Raw genomic sequence first — 19,102 nt, 5'->3', positions numbered from 1 at the left:
AGTCTAAGAAGATTTCGGATATCTGATTATCGAACAGTACGCATGCTGATGTGGAATGAAGTGTCTCTGAGGAGTGGATATTGGAGGGTGGTTAGAAGGGACACAGTCAGAGCTCATTGACTAATGATACAGGCTGTGTCTGTTGCCATGGTCTTCAGAAGTATAAATAACTCTTTAGAAAACTAGCTGGCATCAATGTCCCCCCAGGACACCAGCCCTCCTTCATGAAAAGGTTCAGCTCGAGTTCACTCTCTGCTCTCCTCCTGTAGTGTTTTAATGAGATTGAAAACGCCCGCCCGACTTGATTCTATTATCGAGCCATCTCCCCACGCTTGTCAGCTAAATTAGCTGCTAACCTGAGTTTTTGGTCCAACCCACGCTGGTTCATCTAAATGTGCAAGAGTCAAGGAAAAGGTCAAATAACAATAGAGGGCAGACGAAGGGGAGAAAACAAACCGGAGAGGTCTGGAACTGGGAATCTGATGCAACACACTTCTGCTAGCCCGGAGACTAATGTGTGTTCACACAAAATGGAGAGGTGGGCGTTTTCCCAGCCAGAAACTGCTCGAGTGCACCCGACTGCTGTTCTCTTTTCTAAATAGCAGCAGGTCAGCAGGTCTCTGCCCCAGCCTTTTAGTCTTTTCTGGTGTTTACATAATGTAATGCAGCTATCCACATCAGAGCAAACCATAACTGAGCTACACTAAAGAGATAAGCTATGCTAATCCTAAATGCATTATGTGTCGAATATCTGCCTTTTCTATTTATTCGCACCTTTAATAAAAGGGTTTATTTCTGCTCATAGGCTCTTTTAGAGATGTCCACTCAAAGGCAAACCTTGAAATCTGGGGTTACTTTTTTGAGCCATTATATCTGAACTGTTGCCCATAGCACAGGTGCTCTTTCACACTCTCAATGTAACAGTGACTGCCTTACCAATTATCCTTTTTCCAAAGTTAATTTTAGTTTTGCCCTGAAGGAAATCACCATCTTACACAGGCCACAAGTTGAAAAGTAGAACCAGAAGTGAAGGTTAGTGTTTAAAGTCTATACTAGTGGTTTGAGAATTGGATGCCTTTTAGGACACCGATTAACCCTGTGTTACTGTACATTTTGAATGTGTCTAGTAGGGCTGCCCCTAAAAGTCAAAGCTTCAAGGCAAAAGTTGAAAATCTGGCTAAGATGCTTCACTTCAATTGTTTGCTTATTTGCACAACAACATTTAGACAAGAAGCTAAAATCTAAGGTGGACTGATGTTCTTGCTAACCGATGAGCCCTCTGCTCGGTGTGTGACAAAGTTCATTTGTTGAGGCAAATTTGGCAATGACTGCGTGAGACAAATTAGCTGCAGCCACTGGGAAGTGCATGGTGACAGCAGTGATTAAGCTACTGTAATATTCCATATGACATCTGCATATGCAGAAGTTTCTGATTAACAGCTATCCAAATGTTTTGTATCATGTTTGCTGCCCCACAAGACCAGTCTCCCCCTCTTTTTCTATTTTCTGTGAGTAAAATCACAGGAACTGTGGTCAAACCTCAAAATTAAAGACTTTGTCAATTCAGGTAAGAACAGCCCTGAATTTCATTCATGTTTTCACTTGTTCATACTGTTATAAACAGCTGAATAGTCATTGTGAATTGTTTGGCAGGCTTAAGGCACTTTTCTCTTTTTCAAAACAAAAAAGTTCTCCTATTAGGAGTAAACATACATAGACACTTTTGATCATTTTTCCAACCATATATAGTATTTAGTCCGCTCTCCAATCTCTGCATCTTCTATGAAAAACAGGGGTTGTAAAAATGTTTTTCACAGATATTTTAGATTAAGAAAAGTGCAGAAAAAAGTAAATGATGGTTAAGCTCTGTTTACGGGGCTGATGATCCTGACAGAGTTCACTGGGACCTTGAAGAGACTCCAGCCATTTCTAATCTCATTAGTGACACCTGGGCTTTTCCTACTCTAACAAGTCTAAATTGCTGTTGTGAGTAAGGTCTAGAGTTTGTGTTTCACATTACTTTACACTGATTATGTAGCCTGGGGGCTTCATGGCAACTTAACTGCTGCCAAAACTTGACTAACAAAGTTGTTTCCAAGTTTGTAGGCAAGCAGTATGTCAGCAGCATCAGCAATTCCATTAGCATCTAGTTTTAATCCTGTCAGCCACTGCTGTGCATTATGAAGTGTTTTATAAGTGCTCATAGCTGAATCTATAAGTAATAAATGGTGGCTTAGCACTTTGAAAGAAAACACACTCGATGCCTATAGAGATGCCTCAAATGTGAAGCCAGACTCATTTCAAGCTAGTGCCTACAGGAGTATTGATTAACATGCACATCTGTTTCCTCAGATGAGAATGAGATTTATGATGCATCTCTTGCAGACAGGCAGTGCATGCCGAGTCAAATCTCAGTCCTTTACAGCAAGTCCAATTCAAGATTATAGCATTTGATCATTCATCTTCAATACTATGTCAGTTGTGTTTTTTTTTAATGGCAGACAGCTGCAGCTGTCCTTATAACTAATATTACTCAGCCCGTCGGCTACTTTCCCATTTATTATTTTACATGTGTAAACCTCCGAGCATCACAAACAAGACCAACTAAGCTCATTTACAGTTTTATATTTTTATTCACGGATTAGTCGAGTACTACCACCACTACCTTCATTAGTACTTCTACTATTACAGGAGCATGCTTCCATATTCTAAATAATCTTAATTTAACTTACACTTAGCCCCTCAGCTAATCAACCGTTTGAAACAAGACATTTTAGCTCCTCTGCCACTATCCATTTAAATCGGCTTTGCTCTAATCAGCTGCTCGTTGCAGACAGTGTTTGAACAGCAGTTGTGTATCCCTGAAATGACCATAATGAGACACCCCCATCTTTGACATCACTGAGATAAAAAAAGGAATAATAAAAAAAACCTTCAGAAACAGTATTTAGAGCAGTCTGAAGATTGACCTTGTGCCTCACAGGGATTACTTAAACATTATTGTTATTAGTAATCTTTGCCTGAGCATGCTCATATCTTTAATTATATGAACATCAACCATCACAGCAGTATATATACAGCTGAAAGTAATCAGAAGTATATCAGAAAACTTTATTTCACACTGGTTTAGCCTCAAGGTCAGTTGGTGCTGTAATTATTGGACACTATGTTTTGAGTAAAGACTGGGCCTAAAGATGGACAATCATTAAATCAAGTTTTAGTTTACTTTTACCATAAGTTTATTTTGTGTCCTAATCCGTCTACTGGCACATCGTTTGGGAGGTGTGTAACAGCCTCACTTACACACCACATGTTCTCTGACTTCCTGGTTTAAGGTCCTGCTTGTCATTTATTTACTTTATTTTAAAATGTAAGCTTGAACGGCTCATCGTTGCCACCGCACAGTGTTTCTGCCTGAATGGAAGCTTATTTTACATGGTGAGGATTTACGGATTCTGACACGGTGTGTGCACAGGCAAGCAGCGAGAAGAGAACAAAACACTGCTTCACGATGTTTTGTCTTCATTGAATTCTAGCCAATGAACTGCATTTCTTTTGTAAACCTGCAAAAATGCTTTGACTCAAGACAGCAAAGCTTCAAAAACTTTCTCTTGCTTTGCAGCTCCTATTTCGTTACAAGATCGTTTCAGAGTAACAGCTGCTGAAACGCCAAATGCTTGGAATGTTAATCAGGATTAAGTTTGAACTGTCATCTTGAAAAGTGAGGAAAAAAATGATACTCGAGACAATGAAGATCAAGAATTAATTAAATATTCAGAAACTGGTTAGACTTTTATAGGTCATGTCATTTACTGTGGCAGCTGAGGATTGGTGTGGAAGAGTTTATGCTCTTACTGAGAAATGAAATGTTTGATGTATTTAACAATGTGAGAACAGAACTGAAGTTAAACTAGAGCACTTTAAACTTGAGCAGTAATAAAACCTAATTCAAAATCACTGCAGCACTTATAACTACAGAAATTATAGATGTCTGAGTTAACAATGAAACCTTTCAAGCAGGACTGATTTTTTAAATAATGTGACGATTCCACCTTCTAAAATATAGGATTTTGTAGCTTTTTTTCTGTGTGCAACATTGTAGCAAATTAAGTAAAAGCAGAAAGAAAAAGTAGATTTTATTAATTTAGCCTAAAACTACCATAAGGATTTTGTTATTAATCACTGATGTTAGCAGACAACCTCCTTATTGATAAAATAATTTGTGCCAAATACATCAATAAGTGTAAAACAGCGTATGTCACTTTGTGTGAAGACATGAATGATAACAACAGATCATTTTGTTCATTTTTAAAGAAAATATTAATACTATTTGCTGCAAAAGTCACCAGTTTTGCAAGCTGTGGAAAGACGAGTGCTGAGTTATGAGAATTAATAATGACTTTTATTGATAACACTTTTTTTTTTTACCATAGAAGTTAAAGCTAAAAAGTGTGAAAGAGACATCAAAGTATGTAGAAACCAAAGTAAGTGGTTTTAGGTGTAATGAGGGAGATTGGTGCTAGCATCTTTCTAAACAGCTTGTTCCCTATAGTATTTTCTTCTGACAGAGTCTGAAGAACAGGAGGAGCTTGGTGGGATGCTATTTGTTGAAAGCGTATGCCACAATTTTTAGGGAATCAATTCTTTTTGTTTTATACTGTCATTTTACTTTGAAAAAATTAATTTTAAATTATTATTTTAGTGACTCAGAATCAAATTCAGGTATAGAGAGAGTATCATCGGTGGTAGAACCCCAAATAGCCTGAAAGCTGACATTACATTCTCAAAGTTTGTATTAAAAGCTGACTCTTGCCTAAAACTGGAAGGGGCATTTAAATTGTAAATGAATGGTCTTGTAAAGAGAGAAGGAAATGTTACCTGGCCTGTGATTTTTTTTTTTCTCATCAGAACACTGACGCTGAGGGGATATTTGTGTGTGTTGATGAGCTAAATAAATAAAAGATGAGGAAAGGGCATGCGGGAGCAGTGTTGTGTAGACCTAGGATCTCCGCTTGATGCGAGGAGTTAATTAGTGCAACGCAGAATCTATTTACGTCGTCAAATCCGTCACGTTTATGGCTGCCATGTCAACAGAGCACATCAAGATGTATGGCTGCGCATAAGGAGAAAGCGAGATCCTCTAACACTTTTTAAGCTTACCGGACTCAGCTGTATTGATTAATGTCCATCTCTGTTTAGTGATTATGCACAATGTGGTCTCCAATTACTGTACCAAGAACTTGTCATTTAGCTCACTTTCATCTTACCCCACTGGGCTTTGAGTCAGTAGAACCATTAGGTGAAGCTGTGTGGGAAATTATGCATCACGTCATGAATCGCAGGGACTAATGAAGTATATGAATCAAAAGGATCAATTAGTAATGCCTTCTCCCTTTCACTAAGAGATTGGTTTAACTAGAGAGTTACGTGTTAGTCAGATAATGAAAGCGATATTTCACCCCAGAAGAACATTAAGCCCATATTAGCATGCATACCACCACATTCAGAACAATGTTCAGCCTCCAATATAAGTTTGTGTTCTACTGGAGAGTATTTGTTGTCATTGACAATTCAGAATCAGTCTACTTCACAGTTTGCAGAGAGAAAAAATGTATGACTGAAAACTGGAGAAAATAAGTGTTGATTGAATTTGTCTCACTTGTGTTTTTTCATTAGCTGTGTGAGACTGAATGCAAGATGACTGAACTGCTTTGCAGGTATGCATGCTGAAAACGGGAAACTGTTGCACCAGAGTGATATATATATTTTGGGTTACTTTTAGTCTGGTTAGAAGTGTACAGTGAGGCATTCGGGGCCCAGCAGTGCAATCCTCAGCAGGTCAGAGTGTATCGAGGACATACATCCCTCCCCCTTACCCTCCATCTCCACACTGATTGGCTCCGAGTCAGGTGACCCTTGTTCCCCAACAGGGGGAGGGCGATCAGGACCTGTACCTCTTTCAGGGTCACCTGCCTCCTTTGGGAATGCCGCCCCATGATAGGTTGTGCTGGCGCTTGTGGGTGTGGTCTTCCCTGTGGTTGTAGCGAAGGGGGAAGGAAGAGGAGGAGTAGGAGGAGGAGGGGGCAACAGAGTGAGTGATTAGTGAAATGTGAATCAGTCTGTAGAATCAACTTTAGAGAAATGAGGGTGATTCCTGAGTCGAAAGATAACCATCACCCGTTAACATAAAGACCCTGTAATGACTGTCAGGGACATGATGAGCAGACAGAGCACAAGTTAATTCGTCTGTCAATTCGCCACTCCGCAGATACAGTGATTTAAATCTCTGCAGTGTAGTTAACCAGCTGCTTCAAGTCACAATGTATTTCTCCAGCAAAATGAGATTAAAGCATCTCAGCATTTGAGATCATATCCTGGACTCAAAAAATATTTTACAACCAAAAACAGCTTGTACCATTTTAAAAAGCTGTTTTTCACATTTTGCGACTCTAAACAGTTATGAGGGCACGATGAGAGTATGCTCTGAAAAGGTTCACACTGAAATAATAATATAAGTATTTCTTTTCATAATGGCATAACTGCAACTAAGGTTTTGAACACTTGAATAAATTCCCAGAGCTCAGGAAAAAAAAAGGTTTTCATATTCTGAATTTATTGTATTGCAACTTATTATTCTTTTATGCATATTCCTATCTAATCAGATCCTTTGATCCTTTGAACCACCAAGGTTCACTCATAGCTTAAATTCTTGAGTGAACATGAGTGAATGAATGAACATACGGATGGGCGACAAAATAAAGGAAAAACCTGAACCCCTGAGCAGTAAGTAGATCCAGTGGCTCAATTTTCACAACACGGTTTGGGTCCATGTGTCTGCTAAAAGGAACAGGTTGTTGCAAATCAATACACAAATGTTCAGAGCGATCATTTTTAACCTACAATGCAACATTTCTGTTGTGCAAAAGTGGCCAGGACGGCAATGTCCTCATCTATAGGACAGAAAGGGCCACTGAATAGTTTGAAGAGAATGAAAATGATATGTATCACAAGCTACGGTGTTCCTGATGACCAGCACTCACATGGTAGAAAGTGTTCTTCCTCCACAATCATCAAAACAATAAAGGAAAGAAGATCGGTAGCACTTTATAATACAGCCTGTGACGGGCATAAATCACCTGTAAATAAATGGAATTTCATTGGATAATTTTTTGAAATTATAATGTAATTATAAAATAGTTAAAAGTAGGTACACTATAACAATGTGGTAAAAGTCAGGCTTTTGGAGGAAATAAAGAAATGGTTAGAGTTTAAATTTAATCTGCAAGTAATTTAAAGTAATGCGTAAGTAATTTCAGGTATTGCATAACCATATTAAAGATTAGGGAGTGGCTTAACCTTGTTAACTTCCAGGTATTTTACAGAAGAGAAGACATTCCTTTCATGCACACTTCTTTTGAGAAAAAAAAAAAACAAAAAACTAAAAGAAACAGCTGGACTTTGCTCTGTCATTATAAGTTCCAATTTTGATGGTACCAATTTATTTTTTCCTATAAAAGCAAGCAAAAACCATCCTTGTCACATTTATACTGGTAAAATAAAAGGATACCTGAATATTACAACAATCATCATGCACTTGTGTTACAGCGGAATTACGATATAAGATGGGGAAAAAGAACTTCCTATATTGTAAAATTACTACAAAATTGCAAACTATTTCAAATGAATTTTGACTACTTCGATGTACTTGTTTTCTCCCTACTGTTGAAACACAACTTAAGTCACTCCATAATCTGTGATATGGATATATGATACTTAAAATTAATCATCCACTACCAAAAAAATACTTAAAATTACTTGGATAATGCTTAAATTTAAAGTATAATTATTTCTTTGTTTTGTATTAGAAAGTGTTACCAGAAGCTCCTTTGGGATGACAACGTGTTTCTTCCCTTCAGTGCAGTTTAGTGACTTAAAAAAAAAAATCAGTTGGAGTTGTTCTGATCATACATGGTGTCCCAACGCATTACTAAGACACCTTAAGTTGCATTTTCCTTACGTTTGTCTAAAAACACTCATTCCTGACAAGTTACTTAACTTCTCCATCACCTCGGTGTAGCCCAGCAAACATTATGACTAACACATTTGGATTTGGTTCAAACATATGCCAAGAAACACACTGGGCATTAGTTGCCACAGGCACGGTATTATCAAACATATTTTTTCCCAATGACACACTCCACATTTTGATTGCACGATTAGCTCTCTGTTGTCCTTGAGGTATGGTGAGCAGCATGCTGCTATTGGCTTGGGCTCACGCACTAATAAGCCAGCCATAATGTTAGCATTCTGCAGAGTTCACACCCAGACTGGATGAGAAGAGTTTGCTCTCTCCGTTTCTCACTGTGAGCCAGTTGACAGTGTTCACTCTGAATGAGGAGCCCTGTCAGTTCGCCATCTGTGCTGGGCAAATTAAAACTGTACCAGGAGGTGCTTGGCCCTGGCACTTTGGACGGCAGCTCCATGACTTCATCATTACTTTATTAACTTACCATTTTTTAAGAAAATCTAATAAAATGTTTGTCTTTTTTATTGTTAGTGAAGCACAAAAACCCCGTTCACTATAAAACACAGAAACACTTTACTACCTACACAGGCAGGTGCTTGTCTCAAGCTAATCCCTGTGCTGGCTGTGATTGTTTGGGTGACAGTGGAAGAAAGAAAACGTCCCTGCCTTTGGTGGTTTTTTCGAACAGGGAACAGAGCCCCCGAATGACAACAGCTTTGTTAGGCATATGGAGTGTTTTATTGTCTCGGAAAGCTGATAATTGATGTTCCGTGTAGAGACTTAAAAGGCTTTTCTTGTGAATCAGCTAGAAAAAAAAACTATAGACACAAAAAAGAATAAACCAGAGACAGAATCTGACTGCGTGTGGAAAACTTCAAACGGAGCAGTGAAGCATTAGGGTAGTGAGAACCCCACAGGATTAAGCAGTAGGGTTGCTCATCAAGTCTTGCTACCAACTGAGTTGTAATTCCTCCAGCAGTGAGGCTTTACAGACTACTGAGGCAGTGTGGGACTGTGGAGGTCTGGGCTGAAGCCTCGAGCAGACAAAGTGGCCTCTGTTCTAAGAAAAAGACACAGATGTAGGAAGGATAGTTCTGAGCCATAATGGCCAGCATCTTCTAGGATGATGGGCTCGGTATTGTTATAAATCACTGTCTTGGATCAGCCACTGCCATTAGATCCCCTGTGCCTCAATTTGTCCAGTGACAAAGGGATCTGACTCCTCAACTCCTTAAAAAGTTGAGGCGGGTGCACTAGCTGTGTAGATAAAAGTGAATGAGCCTTGTTAGCAACCATCTGTTTGAAAATGACTACTTTTGAATGCAGCAGTGTCAGAAAATTGTCCTAACACCACCTCCTCAATCTTATCTGAGTGCTAGCCAGCTTAGCGCCATTTCTATTTCTATTCCGGCCATGCCAGGGGCTGTGCGGTGTGGCTGGCGGGGGAGTAATGGAACGTGACAGGGATGATGATCCTTCTTGATACAGGGCATTAGGCAGCCTGGCCAGCGGAGCTCCTGGTCCATCAAAGAAGTGATGCTTCAGACAATGGCTTCAATGTTTAAACTGTCAAACTGGCTAAGAGGGAGAGGTGGTGCCAGCCATTCAGCTGCCTCAGTAAAAGATTCTCTAACCTCCCATGTAGCCAAGTGTGGAAACATTTACTTTACAGGCACATAACTGCATAGATCTGACTCGTAGGGAGTGAGAAGTCCTTTGCAATGATATTTGGGGATATTTTTAAAAAATATCCCAGCTGTTTTACTAATACGGCCTTAAAGGTTTTTCCAATCTTCCAATCTCTCTTCTGTTCATACAAAAACCTACTTGATTTTAACTTTTGCTGGTCTCATCTTCAAGGTAACTTCCTTACACACCTCTGGGCCTCACAGTGCTGCTGCTATGCATAGTAGAAAAAAAACCTTCTAAAATAATACAGGATGCAAACAAAATTTCCAAAATTAAATAAATAAATGAAAAGATAAAACTAACATCCCTTTGGGAATAAGAAAGGCTGTTAGTTGTTTCTTAGCTGTGAGACTGTTGACTTTAGAGAAAAGGGACATAAATGGAAATAAATATACGTATAAATAAATAAATGTGTCCACTGACCATACGCTGAATCCAGTGCTGTGTTCTGCTTGCGAGTGGTTGCCAAGACATCTGGAGAAAAGAAATACAAAACAATATCAGTGTGATATTATTTGTTAAGATTTGCGTTTTCTGGACAACATTTCATTACGTTCTGATGGGAGGCAATGATTGCTGAATTTGTCCTGTTAGTGGTTCTCATCACATCCCAGACACATGCAAAAGAGCTGGAAACAATTCACTTTGTCTTACAAAAACATGCTTCTTTGAGCAAATGTTTAATTAGCATAGAAAGATTGAGAACAGTATTCCAGCAGGGATTGTGAACGGAGGTGGACAAACTACTTTTCAAGCTCCTTCAACATGAACTAAACTGCAGCCATAGCTAAAATAAAACATAACGCTCCATTTTAATTTGTTCAGTTGCGCCAGCTGCCGTCGAGATCTGATAACAATCAGTAGTTTTAAATCTGCCTTTATTGATCATGTAAATTCCTACGAATAAATGAGTTTGTTCCATCTCACCGTGGCAGGTATCGGGGTGCTGATGGTAGCCGTTCTCCACATCCTGTTCAAACCCGCCTCTGAAGACAAAGAAACAAAGACGCACACCCACACAGCAACAAAGACAACGAAGCCTGTCAGTAAATTTGCATCAATCCATTTCACTCAATGTCCATTTCTAACAAAGCACCTCTTTCCAAAATTGGTTTTGCTCAAAAGCAGCTTTTGGAGACAGGAAGGCAAGCGCACCAAAAGAAAGGGGGGGGGAAAGAAAAGAAAGAACAACAAAATTGAATTTGTTTTACATCTGGCTGAGGTCAGAGTGTTTGTTGTTTGGACACAGTAGTGGCCAGAACTGCAGGGAAAAAAAATCTACCCTTAGATCTTCCTGCAAGGTTGTATACCATCAAATTTGTGGCGTTCAGCAGATTCCAGAAGTTAGTTTGTGATGAAAGTAGTAATTTACTTTTGTGTGTCCTTGCATTTCCTCAGCTTGGCTCTTCTGCCTGTACTCTACTTAGTCATTTCCTACAATTTGTAGATATAAGCCTCTCTCTCTATCCACAACACCTCCTCTAGCTGCACTTTATTTAAGTCTACCAAAGCTGCAGCTGATAAAATTGGTACCTACAGTTTGCTCGCTCGCTTGCTCTGCCATGTACGATCGCCGGATGAAACAGTGAAGTGTATCAGGTCAGACTCACTGACACCAAAGCCTATCATTTTCCCTGATGTCTTCACTGAGACATTTTCTGCTCCTGACTCCCTGGCCACCTCCATGGACATTTTTCCAAATTAATGAGTAGCACAAAGTGAAGGAAATAAATACAGAAAAATGAATTGCTTTTGCAGAAAGCTTTCTAAATGTTTTTTGTGGATTTCAGAGAGGAAAAGAGGAAGCACAAGGTCTCATTCAAAACACCATTTACTGTTTTATGTAAGTGATGTGGAAGGTTAATGAATATTTGTATAATTATTATAATGTTTTTGTGGTCCCCAGACTTTATGCATGCTTGTGTGGCACTTTATTCTACATTCGGTTACATTTCTGTAGAGTGTGATTACATTTAATTGAGTGACAGTCATAAACTGAGCCACTGTGAAGTGAAGAGACAAAAGATCAAATAAGTCCCTTCAAAAATGTTTTCGCCGTGTAATTTTTGCCTTTGTGAACTTGTGAGTATGTAACTCAAATCCTCTTAATTCACCTTTTGAACCACTTCAAACTGACAAGAAACACAATCTGACAATTATTGATTTTCTGCTGCTCTGATCAAAACGCGCCTACGATTGATACGCTTTTCCCCTTAATACAGACGAGCCATCTTTTACCTTCAAGTCAATCACAAATAAACGGCTCATCCAGATGCATCCGTTTGATGGTTAAGCATTGAGATTGAGCCAGTGCACGGTGGAGCGGAAGTCTTTCCAGGCTGAGCTGAAATGAGCTTCACATCGTCGCCAACAATCCTCCCACATGTTGTAATGAACCAAATAAAGCAGACACAGGCTCATATACTGCATAAGCTTAAGTGTAATGATCCAGTATACAAGAAGAAACACTTTGTAAAAGCACACTCACACGCCCACTCTATAACAAACCAATTAGTTCCTTATATAACCTAAACAGAAACATAAGTCTCACACAGATTTTATGCAAACACAGACCCCCAGCATCCATCTATTATTAGCAAAAAAAGTCTTCTAACACAGAGACAAGAGAAACACTTTTGCAAGCACAAATTCAAATAATGAGCATCGAAAAAGCAATAATACTAAACTCAGAAGGGGGTTGGTGGGGGGGAATCAGCGCAAATAATCATTTCTTCACTGCAAACAGTCAAATTTAGGGATTTGTGTTTGTAAAACCTTCTGCAAGGAGGCTGATTAGCTCACATGGGCCCACCTGGTGCACCAAATTATACCCTTTGTTACTCACTAAAAACCCTGACTCTTTTATACCAACTTCTTATGTTTCCTGAGGAGGGAGAGTGTTGGTGTAGGACAGGAGGTGATTATCAAATCAAAGAACACCATGCTGATACTCAGTGTTGTGTGGAGAAAAGAGTAGTTTGCGAGATAAACTTGAGAAAAACAAAAGAAGATATATCTTTAAAGGATGCATTTTCACAGCTTGGGAGTAGCTGGTGTGCTTGACATTAAACAACTGATGAAGTTTTTATCCGTTTCTATTTTTTCCTTTTGTTTAAGTCACAGACTTTGTATGTTAGTTGTCATTTGCTTTTTATTCACCCTACCATTGTTGCACTTGCTTTTAATCAGTACAGTGAACAGCTTTTTTGCTTCTGTATTTCTACACTCACTGGCCATTTAATTAGGCATGCCTTGCTACTACCAGGTTGGACCCCCAAGTGGCTCTCAGATTTGGATTAATTGGATTGAGATCTGGTGACTGTGGAGTACTTGAGTACAGAGAGTGAAAACCAGTTTGATATGATCTGAACCCTGTTACATGGTGTGCGATCCTGCTGGAAGTAGCCATCAGAAGATGGGTATACTGTAGTCATACAGGGGTAGGTTGTGGTATTTAAACAAAGGTGAACAGGTCCTAGGTATGCCAAGAAAATATCCCCCCGTTATACCATCAACAACACATTTTATGTGGTTCCAGTTCTGTATGCCGTGGTAGAAATCGGGAACGTTTTTTCAATCACCCACTGTCTAATCTTCATTCCCTTTCAGCCTCATTTTTGTGTTCTTAGCTGTAAGGAGTCATACAAAGTGTGGCCTTCTGTTAGTGAAGCCCATCGGCTTCAAGGTTCCACGTATTGTGCATTCAGAGACGCTCTTCTGCATACCTTGGTTGCAATGACTGGTTATTTGAATTACTGTTACCTTCCTTTCATAATGTGAAGCAGCCGAGCCATTCTCCTCTAACCCTCAGACATCAACACAATGTTATTTTGTTCAGACTATTCTTGTAAACCTAAGAGGTTGGCTGGTTAGGTAGCAGAAAAATCCAGCAGGCCTCCAGTTTTTGAAACACTCAGGTTACCTTGACCATGTCTGCCTAAGATCACTGACTTCCTGTCATCTGAACAGCTGATTAGATATTTGGGTTAACATCCTAAGACCTGAACTTCTCCATGGCATGCATTTTTAATTTCTCTTTGATATTTGGGCTGATTGGCACCTGATGAATGTAAAAACAAAGAATTATCAGGTTTTTGTTGTTTTTCTTTTTACCTAATTTTTGTTTCTGAGAAAAATGAGAGCAACATATGAGCATATTTGTTTAAAATTTCAATAGAACAGTGGCAGTATAATGTCCTCGTAAGTGGATATCAGGCCTTGTAGAGCAAAATGTAGTATTTTGGTGTGGACAACCCAAAATGTGATGTCCACATTTATGGACGCCAGGTCCTAGGAGGTTAATGAGCAGCTGAACCTGATGAAGTGGCTGGAGAGTGTACTTACATCTATATTTTGTATTATAAATTCATTTTGCTGTGAGGCAAATTTCCCTCTGGACAAACAATGTTAAGCTGAAATGACCAACATTTTCACCCTGCCGTTTCCATCCACCTTTAGCTGTTCACCAGAAAAAGAAAAAAACAAAAAACACACGCCTCAAACTCATTTTTTAAAGTGAAGGTCAAACAGTGAAGTGACAATCAGCAAGTGGAAAGACTATTTTATTTCACACTGTGGATTAAAAGTAAACCAAGGCTATAAATAGAGTTGTTTTAACTAGTAGGTTGACCGGTCACCTTGATGTTTAAAAAAAATATGCAAAACCGCTGGCTCTCTTCACCATAATTGTCCTGGAGTTCATGAGCATGAATAAACAGCTGAACCCAAGGACCACTCACACTGTCGTGCTCAACTTCACAATTACAACGCGCTCACTGCTCTTATTTACAAAATCTTTCAGTCTAGGTTCAAGTACTGCAGCTTTTACTATGCTGCTGAGCAAAGAGATCTAAATTTCTGCCTGGTGTGCTAGATTTGTTCCGTGGTCTTTATCTTTATTCTGACACTCAAAACAAAATGCCCTTCCAGCCAGGAGCACAGTATTGATTTTATTTAGCAGATCAGAGAAATAATGTTTTTGGATGTCTGACGTTCCACTTTAATGACGCCAATCTTAAATAACACGTAAGGTGAGCATCTGCACAAGAAAATAACTCTTTCACACGGGAATCCATAAATAAGGAAAAAACGTAGGCTCAAATTAATCACACGTGTAACCACCAAGGCAGGATGGAGAACTGCACGGATACAATCATACACAACCTGAATGGCTGTAAATATTTTGTACAGATATATATGTAATATGTAAACATGTGTATGTATATTCTAGAGTTGACCGCATTTCAGTGTTTCAGTAAAATAATAATAAATATTGTATAACTTCAAAGAAATTTAAATACAAGGTGCTTGGGGAAAAATGTATGAACTATACATAATAATAATAATAATAATAATAATAATAATAATAATAATAATAATGGATTGGATTTATATAGCGCTTTTCAAGGCACCCAAAGTGCTTTACAATACCACTATTCATTCACTCTCACATTCACACACTGGTGGAGGCAGCTACAGTTGTAGCCACAGCTGCCCTGGGGCAGACTGACAGAAGCGAGGCTGCCATATCGCGCCATCGGCCCCTCTGGCCAACACCAGTAGGCAAGTAGGGTAAAGTGTCTTGCCCAAGGACACAACGACCAGGACAGAGAGCCCAGGGATCGAACCGGCGACCTTCCGGTTACAGATGCGATTCCCAACCCCTTGAGCCACATAACATACAGTATAACTGCTAATGTCCTAAAGCAGGGAAATAATGACTGCAGAGCCAGTTATATTTATGATTTGGCGCCATGACTGAACAGAAGTTGTGCAGAGTCTGCTCCAGCTGGCAGTCAGTGAAACCATCATCACATTATATGGTACTAGTGGCATTTGGCATCAGGGTATGCCTGTGTCCCATTTTTATTTTTAATCAATATTACCATATTTTAATTCCCAGATAAACTGCAACACAACCAAAGTGTGCAGAATCTGTAAGATTTTAGAGCATTTAACTATATTTTCAGTATTTACGAGTCCAAAACAGATCAAAACAAAGTAAATAACTGAAACGTTTAGTAGATTGAGGTTAACTGCTCTCCAAATACTTCTAAAAACACATTGGTGAGGTTGCAGTGGGTGACATATTATTTATGATTTCTTGCACTGAACTCCCACACATAGTAGATTTTTTTTTATTATTAATCCCACATAGACTGATGATTACTGGAAATACTGGAGCAGAATGAGTTAATCCAAAGCCAAAAATAGTCCCCAGCAAATAGACCATATTTGTTCTTTTAATCCATTTGATTAGTGTTTTCTAAAAAGTAGTGTTCACTTTTAAAGAAATTCCTAAGCCTCTGAGAAACTGAAAGAGAAGAAATGCATTTTTAAGGTGATTGACACCTTCAGGAACCGGTGAGTCCTGTAACACTATGAAAATCCAAACGCTGCCCTGATTAAAATTCAGCTCATTAAACGTCATCAGCTTGGAAGAGCTGCAAAGCAACTGCTACTTTTAAAATATTCTGGAAGTTTTGACGTGATCATTTATATCTGTAATGCACACCGGAGTTCTTTTGGTGAGTGAAAACAGTGAGTCTTTAATTTTGTGGAAGAGAAGAAAGCCATATCTAAAGAGAAGAGCAGGTGGTGATTGATGACTGCATCAAATTGCCAGAAAACTTGCAATTCTTGCTGACGCACACTGTGGTCAAGGTCACTTGTTGGTGCATTTGTACTATACCATGAGGCACCTGAGAGAGAACATTGGGTACAGTCTAGCCCTGAGGAAAGAACTCACTTGACTTTGACACTACACTGATGTTTGATCTCCGGGTTGTAGATGGAGCTACAAAATGTGACCATTTTGACATAGAAAAGGCTAAATTGTCGACACAAGACTGCAAAGACTCAGAACAGGACTGTGATTTAAATAAACAAAGTTGGTGCACAAGGAAGCAACCCTGAAGGAGCAATGAGCCAAATTTAAATCATCTAATGAGCAGAGGTGCAGAACTTTGTCATCACATCTTGAGTAGAAATACTGGTGGCCTGATCCTCATCCTAGCCGTTTCATCTTCATTACAGAGCAGATATGCTTTTTCTTTCTAGGATCTCTGTCCACTCTTTGTCCTTGGCATTATGCACTGGTGACACTGATTGCATTAAATGCATAATGGATAAACTAAAACACCCAGAAATGATATGAAGCCAAGCCATCTGGTACTGCCATACTTCAATGTGAGAGAAGAAAAGATGGAAACAGGGCTGTGAATATGCTCTGCTCTCTCCCACCTATCCTCTGGATCTGCCACAAATCAGTCATTAAAATTTATGCCACCTCTGGATGAGAAAGGAATGGGGGGGAAAGAAGTGACTGATAGTCCATGAAAAGAGTGATGTGAGAGAGGAGACAGCGAGAAAAAGACAGACAGACAGAGGAGGAAGTCCCAGGAGAAAGATGACTTTTGAGCAGCTTCATCTCAAAAAGATTTTTTTCTGCTGCTGCCTGATTCACATCGCTTCACCCCTCTCCCGTCCCATCGCCATCCCTTCATCATCCTCTTTTTCCTTTCTCCTCATTCACTTGCTATTTCTCACCATCTTTCAATGATATATATACACATATATAAAAGATATCAGTTAATGCAGCTTTAAAATCTGATGTTACTTCAGAGTCGCACACAGACAGCTGGAGCAGACCGCTTCTTTCCATGAATACAAAAATCTAAATGAATAACACATGTTCGGCTCTGAGAAATGCTCCTTAAACTTTCTCTCCCTCATTTACCCCCGTGTTCTTTTTTTCATTATTTTCCGCTCATTTAATGAACATTTCTCTGCACCTATTGGCTTTGTCCTTTCTCCCAGCTTCTTTTTTCCTCCTCTCCTCCTTCCCTTTGTTTTCTTTTTTGTCTGCTCATACTTCTCCTCCTCCCTGGCAGGGTTCCCATACTGTAGTTGAGTTTGGACAGGATATTTTGGCTGATCTTTCTCAGACTACGGTCCGCTGGCTTCCAGTGTGGCTCTGTCCTGCACGCTAAACACGACTCATAAATCAAACCGCACACTATATCCATAAATCAGTGCACACTGGCAGCACGACGCCACATCAAAACTTCCTCTATATGCGAGGACCATCCAGTGAGAACTGCAAGGTCTTCACCTCAACCACAATCACCAACCCTAAGACTCATTCCAGTTCTCAAACTCTCTGAAAATTCATGGTGCTTACCAACTTTTATATTTCATTCCACACAAATTTCTTAATAATGACAAAAATATTTTAAATCATAATCTCTTCCTTACTTTCTTGAAAGCAGCGTGTCTTTACTGATTATCTCAGCATGCACCAGGAGGCATAAAAAAGCCCAAACCCATAAAACATTCACAGATTTCTAAACAATGCAGCGAATTTCTAGCTGACATCCAGCTCTCTATAAACCCAGTAAGTAATGCCTGCCCCTCCTCCTCCCCTCAGTAGGATACACATTATCAGATTAACCACTTTACTCTAGTATTTGAGCCAACTTGACTCTGTAAATAAACCACAACTTAAAATCTACAATATGCTGTTCCTTTCCTTGTCTGTGTGCAGCGACTTTCTGGAATAGTGTTAATAATGCTAGCCTGCCAGACAACCAGCTGTTTCCAGGCTATATGCTAAGATAAGCTAACCATTTGGTGGAATCGGATGGTTGTCTGGCAACCGCAAAGTCACAAAACTCCAGGAAGTCACTATCCTTGGCCAAAAAACTCTCAAAATAGCTATTAAGTGTATATTTTCCTAAAATCTATCCCTTTACAGTCACATGCCAACAATTTCACCACACAGACTGAAAACAAAACAAAAATAATGATTTATGTACAAGAAGCAAAATACCAGGCTCTCTCAAATACACAAATATAACGTGGCGCACAGCAACATGAATTAGAAAAAAAATCCCATTAGCCTCTGTCCGTGCAAGGGCAGGGAAAGTAATATGTCTGGGTGGCCAAGCAGAAGATATGCAATAATTCCAGAGCTGCACATTTTCAGCCGTCAGAATAATCTATTGGAAGCCAGTCAACAGTGAGAGTGCCACTCTCCCTCTCTTCCTCTCCCTCGGTGTGTTTGTGTGTGAGACAGGGGCAAATGTAGTGCGATGTCAGTCTACAGCAAACTCCAAGCACAACAGTTTACAACCCATGTACAGAGAGGTAAGAAAGGAAGGGAAAAAAAACGCCAGGCGAGGTGATTTAGCAGCAGGTTGTAGATCAACCACACAGGGACGCACATAGTCCTTGACTGTCAGGAGAAGAAAATAGTACCTTTAACTGCCCTTACTCCTACCTCCTACCCCTCCTCCTCTAGCCTTTATTACCACCATCTATCTGCCTACCTATTCATCCATCTGTCCATCCAACCAACCAGCCATCCATCTTTCTTCCCTATTTTAC

The 19,102-nt window shown here is 39.5% G+C and overlaps 1 protein-coding gene across 5 annotated transcripts in view; it reads right to left on the bottom strand.

Annotated features, from left to right (window-relative positions):
* The window catches only part of sema6cb (semaphorin 6Cb), a 147,248-nt gene that overhangs the window by 10,413 nt on the left and 117,733 nt on the right, over positions 1–19,102 (bottom strand). For 3 of the 5 annotated variants that reach the window (XM_026183764.2, XM_026183765.2, XM_080308112.1), the window contains 3 exons: positions 10,643–10,701; positions 10,139–10,189; positions 5,877–6,032 (listed from right to left, as the gene is read on the bottom strand). In XM_026183764.2, the coding sequence (XP_026039549.1) occupies positions 5,877–6,032; positions 10,139–10,189; positions 10,643–10,701 (266 nt within the window). The remainder of the gene's footprint in view (positions 1–5,876; positions 6,033–10,138; positions 10,190–10,642; positions 10,702–19,102) is intronic. The other 2 variants (XM_026183766.2, XM_026183767.2) reach the window with 2 other exon arrangements.

This window comes from Astatotilapia calliptera, chromosome 11 (assembly GCF_964374335.1).
Source record: "Astatotilapia calliptera chromosome 11, fAstCal68.1, whole genome shotgun sequence".
NCBI classification, from domain to species: domain Eukaryota; kingdom Metazoa; phylum Chordata; class Actinopteri; order Cichliformes; family Cichlidae; genus Astatotilapia; species Astatotilapia calliptera.
Note: the sequence above shows the minus strand (reverse complement) of the source record. Positions and strands in the feature narration are given on the sequence as shown.